Source organism: Engystomops pustulosus, chromosome 5 (genome assembly GCF_040894005.1).
Source record: "Engystomops pustulosus chromosome 5, aEngPut4.maternal, whole genome shotgun sequence".
Lineage (NCBI taxonomy): Eukaryota > Metazoa > Chordata > Amphibia > Anura > Leptodactylidae > Engystomops > Engystomops pustulosus.
In genome coordinates this window covers 8,323,877-8,344,443 of record NC_092415.1, presented here as the reverse complement: position 1 = coordinate 8,344,443, position 20,567 = coordinate 8,323,877, and the positions used below count along the sequence as shown (strand labels likewise).

General features: G+C 44.6%; 1 protein-coding gene across 2 annotated transcripts in view; it reads right to left on the bottom strand.

Annotated features, from left to right (window-relative positions):
- TRAPPC9 (trafficking protein particle complex subunit 9) overlaps positions 1–20,567 on the bottom strand; it is a 348,005-nt gene that overhangs the window by 190,908 nt on the left and 136,530 nt on the right. For both annotated transcript variants that reach the window (XM_072151135.1, XM_072151136.1), the window contains exon 21: positions 3,783–3,874. In XM_072151135.1, coding sequence (XP_072007236.1) covers positions 3,783–3,874 — 92 coding nt within the window. The remainder of the gene's footprint in view (positions 1–3,782; positions 3,875–20,567) is intronic.

Genomic DNA, 20,567 nt, shown 5'->3' with positions numbered 1-20,567 from the left:
CTCCAGGATGTTGATAAAATGTAACAAATATGTTTACAAAAGAAGCAACAAATAGTGGAACATCGACCACATTGACTAGTAAAAGGCAATTAGCTACTGAACTCAACTCCCTCAGCACCCATGGGTGAAGCATGTCTCCCATTACCCTCTTCAAACTATACTGGACAGAAAAGAAAAGGTCCGATGATGAAAAGGCCCTTGTTTGTTGCAGTTTCGGTTGTTACCAATTATTTTCTAGGAATATAGAATTATAGATCTGCCAACATGACACAGGAGAAGGTCCCCATCCATAGAAAACCTTAAAGAGAACCCGTCATGCAAAATAACCCCCCTAAACTAAATATATTTTCATAAACTGCCATTAGAGAGCATTGCCTCTATGCCTTCATTGTCCCTCTACATGCCTGTAACCCTAAGCAATGAGGTCCTAAAGCTGTATGCAAATGACCTGTGAAATGTCCAATGAAGCATTAGCATATTTAAGCTGTCCGGCTTATTATGTGGGAGGCACAGCCACACCCCCAGTGCATGACTGACAGCCTATATAATGATGTGAGGCTGTATAATGATGTGCTTCCTGGTGCTGGCGCCCCCTGCAGCCTGTGTGTGTGTTTAGGAGAGATACAGCAGCTCCAGGCTGCAGCCATGTTACAGCAGAACATGTCAGATTCATGTGTAGCTGATGTCTGTCTCTCACCTGTATATTAGGAGGATGCAGCATGTCAGCAGATGCAGCACACACACTAGCAATGCTTTACTATACATTACACATAGACATGAGCAGGGGGAGGAGAGGGGAGGGGTAACAGTGGTGACATCACTGCCTCTGACCATGTGACCAGCCTCATTTATATGATAAAGAATAGATGATTTTACAATGATTAATGTATGAAATAACTAGATAGAGGCTGGGATGGGATCCTTGTTAGCTGCTCCAACAGGTAGAGGTGACAGGACAAGTGACACAGACCTGATGACAGGTGTCCTTTAATGTCTCCAATACAGGATTTCAATGAAGAAAAGAGAGGGAAACATCAGCCACACAGACGAGTAAAACATAATTGGGGGAAAGTTATTATTGTGTCCTCGGGACTAGTCTAGTGCCGCCCCACATCCAGCATCGTGATGATGTATTCCGGCGCAGTGTTAGGCTATCAGGTTCTATGTTACACCTGCTTTCGGCTGATCTAAACTGAGCACCACAAAGGAGTATTTTCCACCCGGCTATGACAACTTTTCCAGAGATTACGTCCCTTACCAATGGCCACACCCCCTTTGTCGGGAAAGTTGGAAAAGAGTAAAGATGGTTTAAAAAACTTTATTAAAGTATCGTAAGGCCCTTTAAGTTGTAAATTCTGCCACAAGACTGGACAAAGTGGCTTCATAAAATCCCACCAATAAGTTACTATAGGTAAAACTTGTTTTACATAAGAGAATTGGAGGGAAGAAGCGAAAAAATGTGGAAAGAGCGAAAATCTATTTCACCCTAAAGGGAACTGGTCAGCAGATTTTCACTGTTCTACCAATCTCACTGCTCACGGAGAAGCCACATGTGGGATAAAGGAATAATTTCTAAATGAGCTGTAGCTATTATACCGCCACCAATGTAATGTTGCTGAGCTGAAGACCCCTTTAGGATAGACAAGAGTTGTTCCCCAAGAGATTGGACCCTACAGGGGCTTCAAAGAGGCCACAATCACTCTCCACGTGGCCTCATCCAGTGCATGGGGGGCACTGATAGTATATAGCTGATGGCTGCTGAGAGAGGCCGCTTCCCTCCTCATCTTGTACATGGATGATGCAGGAGATGACGCAAGGCCCATTATTACGCTATAAGAGGTATCGCGTGCTGACATTTCCAGGAAGGTCACATACATGATCGGTGGTAACTAGGACTCTGTGCTCACACAACAGATTCCTGCGCTCAGCACACACATTGCTGGGATCGGGCATGTCCGCGGCTAATTACCTCCTCCTATTTATGGCGCATAAGCTGCTGCTTACACCAGTCAGGACCTACACAGGGATAACTCATTCACTGCTGGGAAAGAAGTAACCACAATCATTCAATTACAGTGTAAACCTTCTATTTCCTTTCCAGAGAGTTTGTTACAATTTGTTACAATGAGTCAATGTAAATCCGACTAAAAGGAAACCATCAGCAGCAGTAACCATGTACAATGCAGCCAGTGTTATGTCCTGTACATGGAGAGATGTGTAATCAGATCTTTATATTTCAGGACTGTACCTTCTCCAAGTGCACTGGGGGGGGGGGGGGGGGTGTCCTCACACTGCTGTGCTCTGTGCTCTTTGAAGCCAGTGTTATTTATTGTCACTTACTGACCTAGCGGATGAAGGCAGCACAGGATACTAAGACCCTGAAATGTCACCAAGGCCGGCACGAAGATGCGACCATCACGTGGCGATGAGTAAGAGGCGCTCCTGGCCCCGCAGTCCTCGCCAGAAGTCAGGCCGAGCAGTAAACACGAACAACACCATAAATTTTGGATAGATGTGAACTCGGCAGTAAGATCACAGCAGCTTTTTCAATTACTAATGAGTTATGAGAGGCTGTGAGGCTGCAATCCGGAAGGGGCAGGAGGCCGGGGCTATGCTCCACAGGAGGATGTTCAGGGGACAACGTGTCGTGTCTGAGAAGAGAGATTAGACACATTGCCCTTTGTAGGGCGCATCACTTCCAGACTACACCCGGCTCATTAACACTTCAGTCATATTAATAATGGGCCGCAGTTCCATCTCCGGCATGAAATACAGAACTGTAGACTGAGCAGCGCCGATCCTGGAGGACTTCCCTATACATCAGGAGACATAGGGATCATTACAATGTAACAAAGTATAAGAGACTAAGGATGTAACCATGGAGAACATATGAATGGTGGAACACACGGAGCATGGGCGCCAGTTCCAGCCCACAGAGCATTTAGTAATACCAGACCGGAAGAGTGACATCACGCTCCATGTGCAGGTGACAAAACACCGGCCACAGGAGTAGCATGTAATGAATGGCAGCGTCACTACCTCTGCTGGCTGAGGCGAGTGTAGAACGACGCCCCCTACAGACGGAATATATCAGGTAGTGTGTTTTAGTAAGTGCATTCTCCATGCGGTGTATTACACCCATGCTGGAATCTGGGGTTCAGCGGAAATATTTTTAGGTCCCGAGTCTTGTTTTAAAGCAAGTGATTGCGTCCTAGATGCTGCCGCACATCTTGGTGATGCTGTCTGAGGCAAGAAGCTAAACTCGCCTCTTGGTTGGTGCACCCCTGGTGACTGTGAATACATTACTGGAACCTCTACAGCAGATCAGATTGGATAGACTCACGGAGTTGGAAGAAAATGCAGGACTAGTGAATATGTCATCTCTCATAGGCACCAATAGGTTCTCTGGATAATCAGGTAACATCTTTAAAGTAAATCAGAATCCATCATGATAAACCCAAGACACTTACTTATAGATCCCGTCATCGTGACTTTGATATTTTCCTATATTTGTTACCAAATCTTCTTAATCAACTTTTAAAAACTCTAAACGGCTCTAGGGGGTGTTACCAGAGCCCCTTCTTGCTTCACAGGCTGTTACACTGACAAAATCTTTTCTCATGAAAGATTCTCTCTCTAAAACAAGGAAGACTTGTTTTCCGTGAATAATTCCATTTCTCTTCAAATTATCCGGAAGCTCTCGCAGGTTACAGTTTAACTCAGAAGATGAAATATAATCTGTGACGACACAATGTATGTAAAACCGAGGACAGGTCACTTACCCCACTGCAGTGGCGCCAGCTGTAGGTGCTCCAGAACAAGCTGATTCAGCACCCCCTCCACACTGGCCTCTCCGTCACGCTTCAGGGAGGGGTGGGAAGAAGTTAAGGTGAAATATATAATATACAGACAAAAAAACAAAACATTAAAGAATTGTACAGAGATTATATAACTAGCAAATAGAATGCATAAAAAATAGAATGATTATAAAAGATGTAAACAAACATGAAATGCACAAACACTTCTATTATATGCAAATAATAATACAGGATGTAACTCAGGGTCAGGTGCTAGGTGTGAATGAGGCTGGACCAGAAGGTCAGTTGTTGTAAATATTTTGTATATATTGTACATAATGTTTGTTTTATGTTTTGTGTTTTTGATATGTTTTATATGATATATTTTAATAAAAGATCTACAGGATGTAACTTAGGATCAGTACAGGATAAGTAATGTCATGTATGTACACAGTGACTGCACCAGCAGCAGAATAGTGAGTGCAGCTCTGGTGTATAATACAGGATGTACCTCAGGATCAGTACAGGATAAGTAATGTCATGTATGTACACAGTGACTGCACCAGCAGCAGAATAGTGACTGCAGCTCTGGAGTATAATACAGGATGTAACTCAGGATCAGTACAGGATAAGTAATGTCATGTATGTACACAGTGACTGCACCAGCAGCAGAATAGTGAGTGCAGCTCTGGAGTATAATACAGGATGTAACTCAGGATCAGTACAGGATAAGTAATGTCATGTATGTACACAGTGACTGCACCAGCAGCAGAATAGTGAGTGCAGCTCTGGAGTATAATACAGGATGTAACTCAGGATCAGTACAGGATAAGTAATGTCATGTATGTACACAGTGACTGCACCAGCAGCAGAATAGTGAGTGCAGCTCTGGAGTATAGTACAGGATGTAACTCAGGATCAGTACAGGATAAGTAATGTCATGTATGTACACAGTGACTGCACCAGCAGCAGAATAGTGAGTGCAGCTCTGGAGTATAATACAGGATGTAACTCAGGATCACTACAGGATAAGTAATGTCATGTATGTACACAGTGACTGCACCAGCAGCAGAATAGTGAGTGCAGCTCTGGAGTATAATACAGGATGTAACTCAGGATCAGTACAGGATAAGTAATGTCATGTATGTACACAGTGACTGCACCAGCAGCAGAATAGTGAGTGCAGCTCTGGGGTATAATACAGGATGTAACTCAGGATCAGTACAGGATAAGTAATGTCATGTATGTACACAGTGACTGCACCAGCAGCAGAATAGTGAGTGCAGCTCTGGAGTATAATACAGGATGTAACTCAGGATCAGTACAGGATAAGTAATGTCATGTATGTACACAGTGACTGCACCAGCAGCAGAATAGTGAGTGCAGCTCTGGAGTATAATACAGGATGTAACTCAGGATCAGTACATGATAAGTAATGTCATGTATGTACAGTGACTGCACCAGCAGCAGAATAGTGAGTGCAGCTCTGGGGTACAATACAGAATGTAACTCAGGATCAGTACAGGATAAGTAATGTCATGTATGTACACAGTGACTGCACCAGCAGCAGAATAGTGAGTGCAGCTCTGGGGTATAATACAGGATGTAACTCAGGATCAGTACAGGATAAGTAATGTCATGTATGTACACAGTGACTGCACCAGCAGCAGAATAGTGAGTGCAGCTCTGGAGTATAATACAGGATGTAACTCAGGATCAGTACATGAAAAGTAATGTCATGTATATACACAGTGACTGCACCAGCAGCAGAATAGTGAGTGCAGCTCTGGGGTATAATACAGGATGTAACTCAGGATCACTACAGGATAAGTAATGTCATGTATGTACACAGTGACTGCACCAGCAGCAGAATAGTGAGTACAGCTCCGGAGTATAATACAGGATGTAACTCAGGATCAGTACAGGATAAGTAATGTCATGAATGTACACAGTGACTGCACCAGCAGCAGAATAGTGAGTGCAGCTCTGGGGTATAATACAGGATGTAACTCAGGATCAGTACAGGATAAGTAATGTCATGTATGTACACAGTGACTGCACCAGCAGCAGAATAGTGAGTGCAGCTCTGGGGTATAATACAGGATGTAACTCAGGATCAGTACAGGATAAGTAATGTCATGTATGTACACAGTGACTGCACCAGCAGCAGAATAGTGAGTGCAGCTCTGGAGTATAGTGCAGGATGTAACTCAGGATCAGTACAGGATAAGTAATGTCATGTATGTACACAGTGACTGCACCAGCAGCATAATAGTGAGTGCAGCTCTGGGGTATAATACAGGATGTAACTCAGGATCAGTACAGGATAAGTAATGTCATGTATGTACACAGTGACTGCACCAGCAGCAGAATAGTGAGTGCAGCTCTGGGGTATAATACAGGATGTAACTCAGGATCAGTACAGGATAAGTAATGTCATGTATGTACACAGTGACTGCACCAGCAGCAGAATAGTGAGTGCAGCTCTGGGGTATAATACAGGGTAAGAGCTGTATACATTGTGTAGTATATACGATACATAGTGACAGCCTGATAAGCACATGGTTATGTATCTGATGGAATGACCTGTATTCTCCTCGGGGTCTTGTGGTGTGAACGCGGTGTAATAAATTGTTTCTCAGTAAATGGCCGAGCATCAGGCTCCATGTGGGAACATTAACTCCCGATTGTTCCGGCATAAACAGCTTGTTATATCGTTGCGGTTGTGGTTGGGGAGGGGGCGGCTTTATTTCCAGTTCATAAACTAAGTATAAAGATGCAGAAGTGTGAAACCCGTCAGAAACCCTGGTGCTGACCACAATGCACTTCCCTCGCGCTCTGCGGTACAGCAATGTGTATCTATGGTAACACAGTAACCGGACCCATGTGGTGGAGCTTATCCCTGCAGGACCACAGCGCCCCCTCCTGCACAGGGCTATATATATCCATTACACCACGTTGCTATGGTTCAACACTCTGCGGTCCTTAACCCTTACACCCCTTGAGTATCTACACCAGTCCATGATCCGAGAGAGCTTACAAAACCCCGACCCAAAGTGTAAGAACAGAACCAGCGCCAAGAAAAGTGGGGTCCAGAAAAAGAAGACTTAAAGGGCTGTTCTCAGACCTTCTAGATACTTATGGCCTGTAATTACCATAGGTAACAGTAGGATGGTGGTCCGACACTTTAGGACCCAAAAGATGATCTATGGTGCTGCCCATTAAGAGACCTGCCAGTACCACCCAGCTTTCCCAGTACTGTGACACATCAAATTCCAATTACACAAAGTGCACAGATACCTGGGGAAGCTTCCGATGATGGGAAATATTAGATCCCATCTGTATCTCTTATCTATCTATATCTCTGTATCTCTCATCTATATCATATCTAACATATAAAGTGTATGTATGAATGTATGCATGTGTGTATGTGTATGTATGAGTGTGTATGTGTATGTATATGTATGTATGTATGTATGTATGTACACTCACCGGCCTCTTTATTAGGTACACCTGTCCAACTGCTCGTTAACACTTAATTTCTAATCAGCCAATCACATGGCGGCAACTCAGTGCATTTAGGCATGTAGACATGGTCAAGACAATCTCCTGCAGTTCTCCCGAGCATCAGTATGGGGAAGAAAGGTGATTTGTGGCCTCTGAACGTGGCATGGTTGTTGGTGCCAGAAGGGCTGATCTGAGTATTTCAGAAACTGCTGATCTACTGGGATTTTCACGCACAACCATCTCTAGGGTTTACAGAGAATGGTCCGAAAAAGAAAAAACATCCAGTGAGCGGCAGTTCTGTGGGCGGAAATGCCTTGTTGATGCCAGAGGTCAGAGGAGAATGGGCAGACTGGTTCGAGCTGATAGAAAGGCGACAGTGACTCAAATCGCCACCCGTTACAACCAAGGTAGGCAGAAGAGCATCTCTGAACGCACAGTACGTCCAACTTTGAGGCAGATGGGCTACAGCAGCAGAAGACCCCACCGGGTGCCACTCCTTTCAGCTAAGAACAGGAAACTGAGGCTACAATTTGCACAAGCTCACCGAAATTGGACAGTAGAAGATTGGAAAAACGTTGCCTGGTCTGATGAGTCTCGATTTCTGCTGCGACATTCGGATGGTAGGGTCAGAATTTGGTACAACAACATGAAAGCATGGATCCATCCTGCCTTGTATCAGCGGCTCAGGCTGGTGGTGGTGTCATGGATCCATCCTGCCTTGTATCAGCGGGTCAGGCTGGTGGTGGTGGTGTCATGGATCCATCCTGCCTTGTATCAGCGGGTCAGGCTGGTGGTGGTGGTGTCATGGATCCATCCTGCCTTGTATCAGCGGCTCAGGCTGGTGGTGGTGGTGTCATGGATCCATCCTGCCTTGTATCAGCGGGTCAGGCTGGTGGTGGTGGTGTCATGGATCCATCCTGCCTTGTATCAGCGGGTCAGGCTGGTGGTGGTGGTGTCATGGATCCATCCTGCCTTGTATCAGCGGCTCAGGCTGGTGGTGGTGGTGTCATGGATCCATCCTGCCTTGTATCAGCGGCTCAGGCTGGTGGTGGTGGTGTCATGGATCCATCCTGCCTTGTATCAGCGGCTCAGGCTGGTGGTGGTGGTGTCATGGATCCATCCTGCCTTGTATCAGCGGGTCAGGCTGGTGGTGGTGGTGTCATGGATCCATCCTGCCTTGTATCAGCGGGTCAGGCTGGTGGTGGTGGTGTCATGGATCCATCCTGCCTTGTATCAGCGGCTCAGGCTGGTGGTGGTGGTGTCATGGATCCATCCTGCCTTGTATCAGCGGGTCAGGCTGGTGGTGGTGGTGTCATGGATCCATCCTGCCTTGTATCAACGGTTCAGGCTGGTGGTGGTGGTGTCATGGATCCATCCTGCCTTGTATCAGCGGGTCAGGCTGGTGGTGCTGGTGTCATGGTGTCTTTGGGCCCCTTGGTACAACGCCACAGCCTACCTGAGTATTGTTGCTGACCATGTCCATCCCTTTATGAGCACAATGTACCCTGTAACATCTGATGGCTACTTTCAGCAGGATAATGCGCCATGTCATAAAGCTGGAAGCATCTCAGACTGGTTTCTTGAACATGACAATGAGGTCACTGGACACAAATGGCCTCCACAGTCACCAGATCTCATCCAATAGAGCATCTTTGGGATGTGGTAGAACGGGAGATTCGCATCATGGATGTGCAGCCGACAAATCTGCGGCAACTGTGTGATGCCATCATGTCACTATGGAGCAAAATCTCTGAGGAGCTTCCAGCACCTTGTTGTATCTATGCCACGAAGAATTGAGGCAGTTCTGAAGACAAAAGGGGGTCCAACCCGTTACTAGCATGGTGTACCTAATAAAGTGGCCGGTGAGTGTATGTGTGTGCATATATAAGTCTGTGTGTGTGTATGAGTGTATGTATGTCTAAGTGTACTTATGTGTGTAGGTATGTGTATGTATGAGTGTATGTGCCACAGGTCATTAACATGAGCTCTGAGCTTTGATTGGTTACATTAGGCAATGAGTATAAGATAATTATGTGTGAGGTAAGATGGATAGAGACAGACGGAGACAAAAAGAGACAGAGAGAAACAACATGAGAGAACATACAGAGAGAGATACAGACAGAGACAAGGAGATAAAGAGAGAGAGACTGATATAGACAGGCAATGAGAGAGAGAGAGACAGACATAGAGAGATTCAGAAAAACAGAGAGATAGAGAGAGAGAGATAGAGAGAGAGAGAGAGACATATATAGAGACAGATAGAGAGAGAGAAATATAGATAGAGATATTCATTATATTTTGTTATAGCTAGAAGCACACAGAGATAGATAAGGAGATAGAGAGACTGATATAGACAGGCAATGAGAGAGAGACAGACATAGAGAGATTCAGAAACACAGAGAGAGAGAGAGCGATACAGATAGAGAGAGAGACATATACAGAGACAGATATATATAGAGGGAAATATAGATAGATATAGATATGCATTCTATTTTGTTATAGCTAGAAGCAGTTACTTACTATCCCGGGTAACTCTGGGAGCTACAGCTAGTGTATACATATATGTATCTCTGTATCTTATTTCTATCTATCTAGATCAATTCCTTGATAACTTTATCAGTAACTGTTATCTGTCAGACAGATAATCACCCAGCTTTCCTGGGAGCAGATATCCAGAGCCTATTCCTTTACTCCATAGTGTGCCGTTTCGGCTTTGGAGCGCTGCCTATTCCCTGGAATATCTGTAAATGACCTTTAGGGTCTTACGGATTTGCACCCACAGACACTTTCCCTGGATTGGGGGTAAAGGCTCTTTTTTTCCTATCAATTCACTTCTATAAGTAAATGAAATGCAGTAACAGGAGATAAAAATAAAGGTAGTAAATTCCGTGGAATGTAGAATTGTATCCGATGTATGGGGGAGGATCAGCCCCTCCCATGTGACTAATTACAATGTAACAATGTATGAGGTCAGTGATACAAAGTGTCCGCACATCTCCGGGACCGTGGTGCGCTGCTTGCACATGGGCCTCATTACTGGCTGCTATAATATGTGCCGAGCAGATGGGCTGCAGCGTCCGGACGCACGAGGATGGAGATGGAAAAATAAACAGATGTTACGCAGAAGCTTTTATAGCGGCCCCCAGCGCGGCAGGTGGAGCGGAGGAGCGATGGAGGGCGGGGAGGTGAGAGAGAACCAAGGAGGAGCACAAACATGTCTGATAACAAGTAATGCAATGTCCGCTCAGAGCTGCGTCACACAGGGATCACAGTATTATCTCTGCACTGTGACACCCCAAAGTGTGGGGGGACCCCAAAGTGCGGGAGACCATGTGTCCAGGGAGGAGGAAAACTATGATTTTTGCCATAACTCTCATATATAACAAAACACAACAACAGAACCACCCGTTCCTTTAAGGGAACCTGTCAGCAGGCGTGACAGAGCAGTACTGCATTAGGTATTGTCCCTGGAGAGATGTGTAATCCAACCTTTATATATGTTGTTAGTTGCAGGACTGTGCATTATGGATTGATATTACGTTATTGTGAACAGGGGGTGGGGGGTGCCCTCACACTGCTGTGCTCTTAACTCTGTGATGTGGATTTCTTTACAGCTCTTCCTATCCAGTATTCAGTATCTGACTAGTAGCCAGAAACAGCAGTAACTTAGAGCAGGGACTGCTGATCAGCTAAACGCATAGCTAAGAGCACAGCAATGTGAGGACACTCCCCCAGTGCACTTGGAGAAGCTAAAATCCTGGAATATAAATCCAATGCATCACAGTCCTGCTGCTACTAACAACATACATATTACACTGACAATACTTAACACTGACTGCAGAGAGCACAGAGAACAGAAGTGTGAGGACACAGCCCCCTGTACGTTTAGAGAAGCTAAAATCCTGCAATATAAACCCTATTTCACAGTCCTGCTGCTACTAACAACATACACAAAGGTCTAATTACACTAACAATACATAACGCTGACTGCAGAGAGCACAGAGAACAGCAGTGTGAGGACACAGCCCCTGTACATTTAGAGAAGCTAAAATCCTGCAATATAAACCCTATTTCACAGTCCTGCTGCTACTAACAACATACACAAAGGTCTGATTACACTAACAATACTTAACACTGACTGAAGAGAGCACGGAGCGCAGCAGTGTGAGGACACAGCCCCAGTGCATTTAGAGAAGCTACAATCCTGCAATATAAACCCTATTTCACAGTCCTGCTGCAACTAAAAAGATAAACAAAGATACAATTGCACATCTCTCCTGGGACAATACCTAAAGCCTAACAGTTAGGATCCCTATAACTGGTCACATTGGTCCTCGTCCTCGGTAGGGACCGTCCTGTAATACATATCACTGCGGTATCAGGAATTCCATGAAATATTCATCAGCGTCTCTCCGCGCCTCGCGCCTCTGTAACAGGCGACCTCCTCGTCTCAGCAAAGTAAAAGGAAGTGAGTGACGAAAGCCCCTGCACAGCGCTGGGACATAATGATGAAAAAGTGACTCAATAGTCCATCAGCCCGGTCCCTGCCCGAGCGCAGCGGCCCCCGGAGGGTGGGGGGTGACCTCTTCTAGTCTATAGAGTCAGGACACTGACAGTACAGATACATCTGACTCAATTAAATGGGTGACCTGGACCCCAACGGGATCGATATCGAGTCATCTACCCGAGGATCCGACCTCAAGCTGCAGGACTGTACGACCCAACAGGACTTAACCCTCTGCTGTCTGATAGCGATGGGAGGACTTTATCTCAATTGTAACATGTGCCTTAGGATGTAACACAATAGACCTGGCATTACCAATAGGGGGCGATATAAGGGTCATCATTCCGTCCCTCTCCGACAGATGACGCCCCATTTATAATGAAAAAAAGATAAAAAGCATCAAAGAGCAATTAGTAAAAATAATACATAATACAGCAGAACTGACCATACAGACTGCAAACAGTAAAGAATTCTGCCTTCTCCAAGTGCACTGGGGGTGTGTCCTCACACTGCTGTGCTCTATACTCCCTGCATCAAGTGTTATGTACTGTCCCTGGAGAGATGTGTAATCAGACCTCACACTGCTGTGCTCTGTGCTCTCTGCAGCCAGTGTTATGTAATGTCCCTGGAGAGATGTGTAATCAGACCTCACACTGCTGTGATCTGTGCTCTCTGCAGCCAGAGTTATGTATTGTCCCTGGAGAGATGTGTAATCAGTCCTCACACTGCTGTGCTCTGTGCTCTCTGCAGCCAGCGTTATGTAGTGTCCCTGGAGAGATGTGTAATCAGACCTCACACTGCTGTGCTCTGTGCTCTCTGCAGCCAGTGTTCAGTATTGTCCCTGGAGAGATGTGTAATCAGACCTCACACTGCTGTGCTCTGTGCTCTCTGCAGCCAGTGTTCAGTATTGTCCCTGGAGAGATGTGTAATCAGACCTCACACTGCTGTGCTCTGTGCTCTCTGCAGCCAGTGTTATGTATTGTCCCTGGAGAGATGTGTAATCAGACCTCACACTGCTGTGCTCTGTGCTCTCTGCAGCCAGTGTTCAGTATTGTCCCTGGAGAGATGTGTAATCAGACCTCACACTGCTGTGCTCTGTGCTCTCTGCAGCCAGTGTTATGTAATGTCCCTGGAGAGATGTGTAATCAGACCTCACACTGCTGTGATCTGTGCACTCTGCAGCCAGAGTTATGTATTGTCCCTGGAGAGATGTGTAATCAGTCCTCACACTGCTGTGCTCTCTGCAGCCAGTGTTATGAAATGTCCCTGGAGAGATGTGTAATCAGACCTCACACTGCTGTGCTCTGTGCTCTCTGCAGCCAGTGTTATGTATTGTCCCTGGAGAGATGTGTAATCAGACCTCACACTGCTGTGCTCTGTGCTCTCTGCAGCCAGTGTTATGTATTGTCCCTGGAGAGATGTGTAATCAGACCTCACACTGCTGTGCTCTGTGCTCTCTGCAGCCAGTGTTATGTAGTGTCCCTGGAGAGATGTGTAATCAGACCTCACACTGCTGTGCTCTGTGCTCTCTACAGCCAGTGTTATGTATTACCCCTGGAGAGATGAGTAATCAGACCTCACACTGCTGTGCTCTGTGCTCTCTGCAGCCAGTGTTATGTATTGTCCCTGGAGAGATGTGTAATCAGACCTCACACTGCTGTGCTCTGTGCTCTCTGCAGCCAGTGTTATGTACTGTCCATGGGGAGATGTGTAATCAGACCTCACACTGCTGTACTCTGTGCTCTCTGCAGTCAGTGTTATGTATTGTCCCTGGAGAGATGTGTAATCAGACCTCACACTGCTGTGCTCTGTGCTCTCTGCAGCCAGTGATATGTACTGTCCCTGGAGAGATGTGTAATCACACCTCACACTGCTGTGCTCTGTGCTCTCTGCAGCCAGTGATATGTACTGTCCCTGGAGAGATGTGTAATCACACCTCACACTGCTGTGCTCTATACTCCCTGCATCAAGTGTTATGTATTGTCCCTGGAGAGATGTATAATAAGACCTTTGAAAATGTTGTGAGTAGCAGCAGGACTATGAAATATAGGTTTATATCAGAGGATTGCACTTTCTCCAATTGCAATGAGGGCATGACCTCACACTGCTGCAGTCTGTGCTCTATGCAGACTGTTAGCTATTGCCCCTGGAAAGTAGTGGAAAAAAAAATCCTTGTGTAGTATCAGCAGGGCTTTCAAATCTGGATTGATTTCAGGATTGTAGTTCCTCAAGTGCACTGGGAGTGTGTACTCACACTGCTGTGCTCTGTGCACTCTGCAGACTGTTAGCTATTGTCCCTGGAAAGTTGTGAAAAAAATATATTTTGTGTACTAGAGGCAGGACTGTGAAATCTGGATTTATATCAGGATTGTAGCTTCTTCAAGTGCACTGGAGGCAGGTCCTCACACTGCTGTGCTCTGTGCTCTATGCAGCCAGTGTTATGTATTGTCCCTGAAGAGAAGTGTAATAAGCCCTTTGTGTATGTTGTTAGTAGCAGCAGGACTGTGATATATGGATGCATATTCCAGGATTGTACCTCACACGTCTTTACCTTTTAATCAATTCATTTTTTAATAGTTAAAAGTTCTCACTGGAGACATTTTGGGATGTCTCTTGACCGCAGCATCTCAGGGGTTAAATATATGGAGTTAGTATTAACATTGTAACACTGTGACAAGCAAATGGCCCAAAGCATTGAAAAATTTTAAAAATTCAAACATTGGAGTTTATCAGGTGAACACATTAAAATCTATGACGGATCTATTTCTCGGCGTAGGATTTAGTCTCCATGGTAACAGACGACAGAATATTCGTTGTCAGATACAGGTATTTTATTTTAATTTCTGATCCTTTGAATAATATCTAAAAAAATTTTTAAAAAAACTGAAAAAGTAGAGATCGACACATGACTCCAGGATCGGCAGTCACAGTGAGACTTTGTAGTCAGAGCTATGGAGACGCATCGCTCCGCACTGTAGCTGTATACATCTGCAACAATGTATATTTCATCAGATAGTGATTATATTTCAGGAACTTATTACTAGGGGAATTATTATCTGAGAAAAGAGCCGCAGAGAATTATGGGAAAAGCTGAGAATAATTTTCTGCTAATCAAAAATAACCCCCAATAAAGCGATGCGGTGTGTGAATGTGGCTCTATGTGAGGTTACGGCCGACGCTGAGAGCAATCGCTGGAGAATAAATGGGGGAGGGATACGAGCGGCTGCTGCGCTCCGCATAAATCATCTCCTCTCGCAGGTGAAAATTACAATGCGACCGTTTAACTGATGTAAATTCGCTCGGCAAAGACAATCCAAGCTAAAAATAAAATCCTCAGAATATTGTAATTATAATTGCACTGATTTCTCCCGGCTTATTTTATTAGTCCAATTTTCCAAACATGTATAATTGTGCTCAGATCTCCAGCGCTGCCTCCCCAGATGTCTGACGCCACGAGCTCTCCGAGAGCAGAGTAACACTTCACCCTCCGAGGAGATAGTATACACCGGACCATCCGCAGCACAATATGTACAGCACACAGGGGGCAGTATTATAGTAGTTATATTCCTGTACATAGGAGGCAGTATTATAGTAGTTATATTCCTGTACATAGGGGACAGTATTATAGTAGTTATATTCTTGTACATAGGGGGCAGTATTATAGTAGTTATATTCCTGTACATAGGAGGCAGTATTATAGTAGTTATATTCCTGTACATAGGGGACAGTATTATAGTAGTTATATTCTTGTACATAGGGGGCAGTATTATAGTAGTTATATTCCTGTACATAGGGGGCAGTATTATAGTAGTTATATTCCTGTACATAGGGGGCAGTATTATAGTAGTTATATTCTTGTACATAGGGGGCAGTATTATAGTAGTTATATTCCTGTACATAGGGGGTAGTATTATAGTAGTTATATTCCTGTACATAGGGGGCAGTATTATAGTAGTTATATTCTTGTACATAGGGGGCAGTATTATAGTAGTTATATTCTTGTACATAGGGGGCAGTATTATAGTAGTTATATTCCTGTACATAGGGGGTAGTATTATAGTAGTTATATTCCTGTACATAGGGGGTAGTATTATAGTAGTTATATTCCTGTACATAGGGGGCAGTATTATAGTAGTTATATTCTTGTACATAGGGGGCAGTATTATAGTAGTTATATTCTTGTACATAGGGGGCAGTATTATAGTAGTTATATTCTTGTACATAGGGTGCAGTATTATAGTAGTTATATTCTTGTACATAGGGGGCAGTATTATAGTAGTTATATTCCTGTACATAGGGGGCAGTATTATAGTAGTTATATTCCTGTACATAGGGGGCAGTATTATAGTAGTTATATTCTTGTACATAGGGGGCAGTATTATAGTAGTTATATTCCTGTACATAGGGGGCAGTATTATAGTAGCTATATTCCTGTACATAGGGGGAAGTATTATAGTAGTTATATTCTTGTACATAGGGGGCAGTAATATAGTAGTTATATTCTTGTACATATAGGGCAGTATTATAGTAGTTATATTCCTGTACATAGGGGGCAGTATTATAGCAGTTATATTCTTGTACATAGGGGGCAGTATTATAGTAGTTATATTCTTGTACATAGGGGGCAGTATTATAGTAGTTATATTCCTGTACATAGGGGCAGTATTATAGTAGTTATATTCTTGTACATAGGGGGCAGTATTATAGTAGTTATATTCTTGTACATAGGGGGCAGTATTATAGTAGTTATATTCCTGTACATAGGGGCAGTATTATAGTAATATTCTTGTATATAGGGGGCAGTATTATAGCAGTTATATTCTTGTACATAGGGGGCAGTATTATAGTAGTTATATTCTTGTACATAGGGGGCAGTATTATAGTAGTTATATTCCTGTACATAGGGGGCAGTATTATAGTAGTTATATTCTTGTACATAGGGGTCAGTATTATAGTAGTTATATTCTCTTACATAGGGGGCAGTATTATAGTAGTTATATCCCTGTACATAGGGGTAGTATTATAGTAGTTATATTCCTGTACATAGGGGGCAGTATTATAGTAGTTATATCCCTGTACATAGGGGGCAGTATTATAGTAGTTATATTCTTGTACATAGGGGGCAGTATTATAGTTGTTATATTCTTGTACATAGGGGTCAGTATTATAGTAGTTATATTCTTGTACATAGGGGGCAGTGTTATAGTAGTTATATCCCTGTACATAGGGGGCAGTATTATAGTAGTTATATCCCTGTACATAGGGGGCAGTATTATAGTAGTTATATCCCTGTACATAGGGGGCAGTATTATAGTAGCTATATCCCTGTACATAGGGGGCAGTATTATAGTAGTTATATTCCTGTACATAGGGGAAGTATTATAGTAGTTATATTCCTGTACATAGGGGCAGTATTATAGTAGTTATATTCCTGTACATAGGGAGCAGTATTATAGTAGTTATATTCTTGTACATAGGGGGCAGTATTATAGTAGTTATATTCCTGTACATTGGGGGCAGTATTATAGTAGTTATATTCCTGTACATAGGGGGCAGTATTATAGTAGTTATATTCCTGTACATAGGGGGCAGTATTATAGTAGTTATATCCCTGTACATAGGGGGCAGTATTATAGTAGTTATATCCCTGTACATAGGGGGCAGTATTACAGTAGTTATATTCTTGTACATAGGGGGCAGTATTATAGTAGTTATATTCTTGTACATAGGAGGCAGTATTATAGTAGTTATATTCCTGTACATAGGGGTCAGTATTATAGTAGTTATATTCTTGTACATAGCGGGCAGTATTATAGTAGTTATATTCCTGTACATAGGGGGCAGTATTATAGTAGTTATATTCCTGTACATAGGGGCAGTATTATAGTAGTTATATTCTTGTACATAGGGGGCAGTATTATAGTAGTTATATTCCTGTACATAGGGGGCAGTATTATAGTAGTTATATTCTTGTACATAGGGGGCAGTATTATAGTAGTTATATTCCTGTACATAGGGGGCAGTATTATAGTAGTTATATTCTTGTACATAGGAGGCAGTATTATAATAGTTATATTCCTGTACATAGGGGGCAGTATTATAGTAGTTATATTCTTGTACATAGGAGGCAGTATTATAATAGTTATATTCCTGTACATAGGGGGCAGTATTATAGTAGTTATACTCTTGTACATAGGGGGCAGTATTATAGTAGTTATATTCTTGTACATAGTGGGCAGTATTAAAGTAGTTATATTCATGTACATAGGGGGCAGTATTATAGTAGTTATATTCATGTACATAGGGGGCAGTATTATAGTAGTTATATTCTTGTACATAGGGATCAGTATTATAGTAGTTATATTCTTGTACATAGGGGGCAGTATTATAGTAGTTATATTCCTGTACATAGGGGGCAGTATTATAGTAGTTATATTCTTGTACATAGGGGGCAGTATAATAGTAGTTATATTCCTGTACATAGGGGGCAGTATTATAGTAGTTATATTCTTGTACATAGGGGGCAGTATTATAGTAGTTATATTCTTGTACATAGGGGGCAGTATTATATTGGTTATCTTCTTTTCCTGTACATAAATTTGGGGTTAAATAACTGAATGACTTGGAATATTTTCTATCCTCACTCATTGTCGGCTGTCACTTGTGATCTCACACGTCTTATAATACAATATACATCTATCAGCAGGGGGTGACCATGAGCTCAGGAGGAAGCAGATATCAGGATTTTATGCTGTCACATGATAGAATATTCAGAGGTTTTATGAAAACCTGTGACATTTTAATCATTGTGTAAATCATTGGGATTTGGGACACTTCCATGACGTCTTGGTAAGGGGTTAATAAAGTGACCGGTCAGACAGAATAATGCGGCTGCGTCCATGTGATGTGTGCGGCTGCACGGCTTGAGGTCTGGAAATAGTAGCACCCAGTGTTAACCTGTCACCAAAATAAAGTCACTTCCATCAGAATCGCTAAATTTAGACCCTTTAAGTGCTCTGGCGCCACAAGTCCTTGTTTCTGGCACGTAAGGAGATGACAGTAGTAGTGCAGTGCGGCTGCAAACATGGAGGCCATGCATTATTAATGCAATCAGATTATGCCGAGCGCAGCAGCAGCAGCAGCGAGGTTATTACACAAGCTTTATCTCTGCAAGTCAGCAAACGTCCAGAACAGAGGCCGGAGCACTGATCTAGGAAATTATCGACACAAGAGAAGAGCGCGGTAACATAGGAGAGGGGCGTGGCCACAGGGGAACAGAAAGCAGCAACGCGGGAGCAGAGCGCGGTAACATAGGAGAAGAGCGTGGCCACAGGGGAAGAGAGAGCAGCAACGCGGGAGCAGAGCGCGGTAACATAGGAGAGGGGCGTGGCCACAGGGGAACAGAAAGCAGCAACGCGGGAGCAGAGCGCGGTAACATAGGAGAAGAGCGTGGCCACAGGGGAAGAGAGAGCAGCAACGCGGGAGCAGAGCGCGGTAACATAGGAGAAGAGCGTGGTAACATAGGAGAAGAGCGTGGCCACAGGGGAACAGAGAGCAGCAACGCAGGAGCAGAGCGCGGTAACATAGGAGAAGAGCGTGGTAACATAGGAGAAGAGCGTGGCCACAGGGGAACAGAGAGCGGCAATGCGGGAGCAGAGCGCGGCCACAGGGGAAGAGAGAGCAGCAACGCGGGAGCAGAGCTAGGTAACATAGGAGAGGGGCGTGGAACAACAGCGGAAGAGGGAGCGGCAACGCGGGAGCAGAGCGCGGCAACGCGGGAGCAGAGCGCGGCAACATAGGAGAAGAGCGTGGCCACAGGGAAACAGAGAGCGGCAACACAGGAGCAGAGCGTGGTAACATAGGAGAAGAGCGTGGCCACTGGGGAACAGAGAGCGGCAACACAGGAGCAGAGCGTGGTAACATAGGAGAAGAGCGTGGCCACAGGGGAAGAAAGAGCAGCAACGCGGGAGCAGAGCTAGGTAACATAGGAGAGGGGCGTGGAACAACAGAGGAAGAGGGAGCGGCAACGCGGGAGCAGAGCGTGGCAACATAGGAGAAGAGCATGGCCACAGGGGAAGAGAGAGCAGCAACGCGGGAGCAGAGCGTGGCAACATAGGAGAAGAGCGTGGTCACAGAGGAACAGAAAGCGGCAACGCGGGAGCAGAGCGCGGCAACGCGGGAGCAGAGCGCGGCAACACGGGAGCAGAGCACGGCAATATAGGAGAAGAGCGTGGCCACAGGAGAACAGAGAGCGGCAACACGGGAGCAGAGCATGGTAACATAGGAGAAGAGCATGGCCACAGGGGAACTGAGAGCGGCAACGCGGGAGCAGAGCGCGGCAACAAAGGAGAATGGCGTGGTTATAGAGGAAGAGGGAGCAGAGTGCAGTAACATAGGAGAAGAGCGCGGTAACATAGGAGCTGAGCGCATAACAACATAGAGGAACAGGGAGCGGCAACGCGGGATTAGGACACAATTTGAATTGTAAATCCTGCGTGTTGTCCGAATCAGTCCGGTTGTCCGTTGGCCACGCCCCCCGATTTGTGTCTCATGCAAGTCGGCGCGATTGCGCCATAATCCCATTACGTGCACAAAAAACCCCACTTAAATGCGGCGCAAAACAGAAAACTCGGGATCCCCGACGGAAATGCGGTCCGCGGACTCTTAGTAAATGTGTCCCACTGTGTAGACACCGCACCTTGGCCAGGTGACATTGACATCCAAGAACGGTGTGATTTGGCCGCCCATATGGTTGGGCC